The 2,404-nt window shown below is 40.8% G+C and overlaps 1 protein-coding gene across 1 annotated transcript in view; it reads left to right on the forward strand.

Moving 5' to 3' along the window:
- The window catches only part of anln2 (anillin, actin binding protein 2), a 13,590-nt gene that overhangs the window by 2,818 nt on the left and 8,368 nt on the right, over positions 1-2,404 (forward strand). The window contains exons 4-6 of the mRNA XM_017305169.1: positions 243-332; positions 843-927; positions 1,553-2,397. Of these exons, the coding sequence (XP_017160658.1) occupies positions 243-332; positions 843-927; positions 1,553-2,397 (1,020 nt within the window). The remainder of the gene's footprint in view (positions 1-242; positions 333-842; positions 928-1,552; positions 2,398-2,404) is intronic.

A 2,404-nucleotide genomic window follows, 5' to 3' on the forward strand; every position in this document is an offset into this window, starting at 1 on the left:
AACCAGTTTGGAAGCTTTACTCCTTTAATTGATCCATTTTAACAAACTTCCAGTTGAGTTTTTCACCAAAAGCCTTTTCTGATTCTAACAAATCACCATTAACACACTTTAWAGCACTTTCCTCTSTACATTTTTTTACAGTTTWTTTTTAGAAATGTGCTTGCTGCGTTTGTGATTGACTCTTTAACATTTGCTTTCTGTATTACTTTATTAAACCATTTACTTTATTAAACAATTAAAAGGGAGAGCCTCCTGCTGGCTGCTCTTTCCCCTCYTCACGGGTTCCTGTGTCTMAAAGGACATTTTGTTGGCCTCCCATTCAGCCGTGGGATGTGAGTCGGTGATTTAAATGSAACTTCACTGACTGGCCACTTTTTGCACTTTTGACACGTGGGTAAATGTGGAGTGGTACACATCAAGTTGGATTTAAAAGGTCACCTCTTGGGTGATGTGGTGGTGAATGGGTTTAAGCACAACCCACATATTTGAGGCCTTAGTCGCAGGTTCGCTTCCTGGCCTGGCCAGGTTCGCTTCCTTTGCCGCATGTCTTCCCCCTTCTCTCATTACCCCCTTTCCTGTCAATTCACTATCAAATAAAGGCCAATAAAACCTTAAAGTCACCTCTTCAGATTCTCCTCAGGATTTTACATTCTTTCATCTTTGACACAAACCTTTGAGACAGTCGTGTGGGTTGGGGAACATCATTTCTTTCTTACACAAATATATATTCAGCTTAAATTAGACTTAAATTCTTGACTTATTTGTTTATCTGAATACCACAACAACCCTTCCTCTTGTATCCTGATGTCAACACTCTTTATTTATTTWTTTTTCTTCAAAAGGTTCCTGGAGACGTTGAGATGAAAGATGGAAGTGTTACTGAAATGTTGACATCTGTGGCTACGACACCTTCTGAAAATATGACGGGTAAGAGGTTTGACTGAACTTGTTTGTCTTGAAGAAATCCTAGAATTGAATTCAAGGATCTGAATGAGGATAAATGAACGTTAGTTTGAGTCTCAGGTTAAATAAAAAACGTGATAAATTTCTCTGCTCTAAGACTACAAAAGAAAAAGTGTACATTGTGACGGTATTGCTGTGATYGTACAGAAGGCGACTAACTCCGTTTTCATTTGGAGTTTCTTCATCACGATGTCCCCACCGCTCTCCCTGGGTTTCTGATCATGTTGCTCACTAAAGACGATGATTTGTGGACAGAGTGAAAGTTTTTGAGTTGCCATATGTTTTTAAGGGAATGGCATCTGAAAATGTCTACCCTCCCAGTAAAAAAAAAAAAAAAAAAAATCTTAAATCTGTTAAAGGTTAATGTGAACTGTAACAATGTATGAACATTGTTTTTGAGAGACCAGGTTTTTCCCCCTTTAACAAATTTTACTAAAATATTATGCTGATTTCTGACATTTCTTTGCATTTGTTTTGTCAAATTCGCAAATTTGACTTTTCGCGACTCCAAATATAGTAGATTGTTTGCTAGAATAAAGGAAAAACGTCTGAAGTGACGTAATTAGACTCGGAGCTTCTCCCTCAACAGGTGAAGGAGCGTTCGCTGCATCTAAAGAGCTCAAACTCCGCAGCGAGGAGCAGAAGGAGAGCGTTCCTCATGGTGAGGAAGCAGGAAATGAGAACGAGCTCAAGMMTGCAAMTGTGAATGCAGAAGAGCAGCCAGGKTCCCAACACCCAGAGAGCCAGACTGTRTTAAAGTTTTCTTTCAGTGATGAGCACAGCCTGTCTGACCTGCACACAGCTGATAAGCACAGCTTCTTACAGTCAACTCTCCTAGATGAGTCAAACACGAAGGAAACGAGCGAAGTTTCCAGAGTAACTGAGGTGGAAAGGTCTGAGGTGTTTCCTTTTGACGAAGACGAGACGATGGAAGGTTCTACATGTGGTGAAGAGATTGAAACTTCGACCGATGAGGAACTAAGGGAGTGGAGATATCCTGAAGGAAATGTGTCGGCTGACGAGGAAAGAGTGTTTAGTGAGGAAAAGGAAGAAGAAATGGAGGCAGCAAGAGAGGGAAAGGAGAAAGAAAGTGGCTTGAAAAATAAACCTGCTGAAGTTAGAAGTACTCCAGATCTAGATGTCTCAGAAAAGACAGCTGGCTTTAGTGAACAACAGGAAGACGAGAAGCTTAGAGCAGAAGAGAAGAGGAGTTATGGAGAAAACRGAGTAGATGACTCCTTGATAAGGAAATCAGCTTTAAAAGTCAAAACATTGAGAGGGAAACCATCAGAAACCAACTTTGAAAACGAAGCTCAACTTGGTGGGAGGGATGAATGTCAGGGTTCATCTGAGATCCAGATATCAGACTCCCATCAGGGGGAGAGGGCGGTTTCAGGTGGGCTGAAAGCAGAACGCTCAAAAAAAGTCACCTTTATCCTGG

The sequence above is a fragment of the Poecilia reticulata genome, linkage group LG6 (assembly GCF_000633615.1).
Source record: "Poecilia reticulata strain Guanapo linkage group LG6, Guppy_female_1.0+MT, whole genome shotgun sequence".
Lineage (NCBI taxonomy): Eukaryota > Metazoa > Chordata > Actinopteri > Cyprinodontiformes > Poeciliidae > Poecilia > Poecilia reticulata.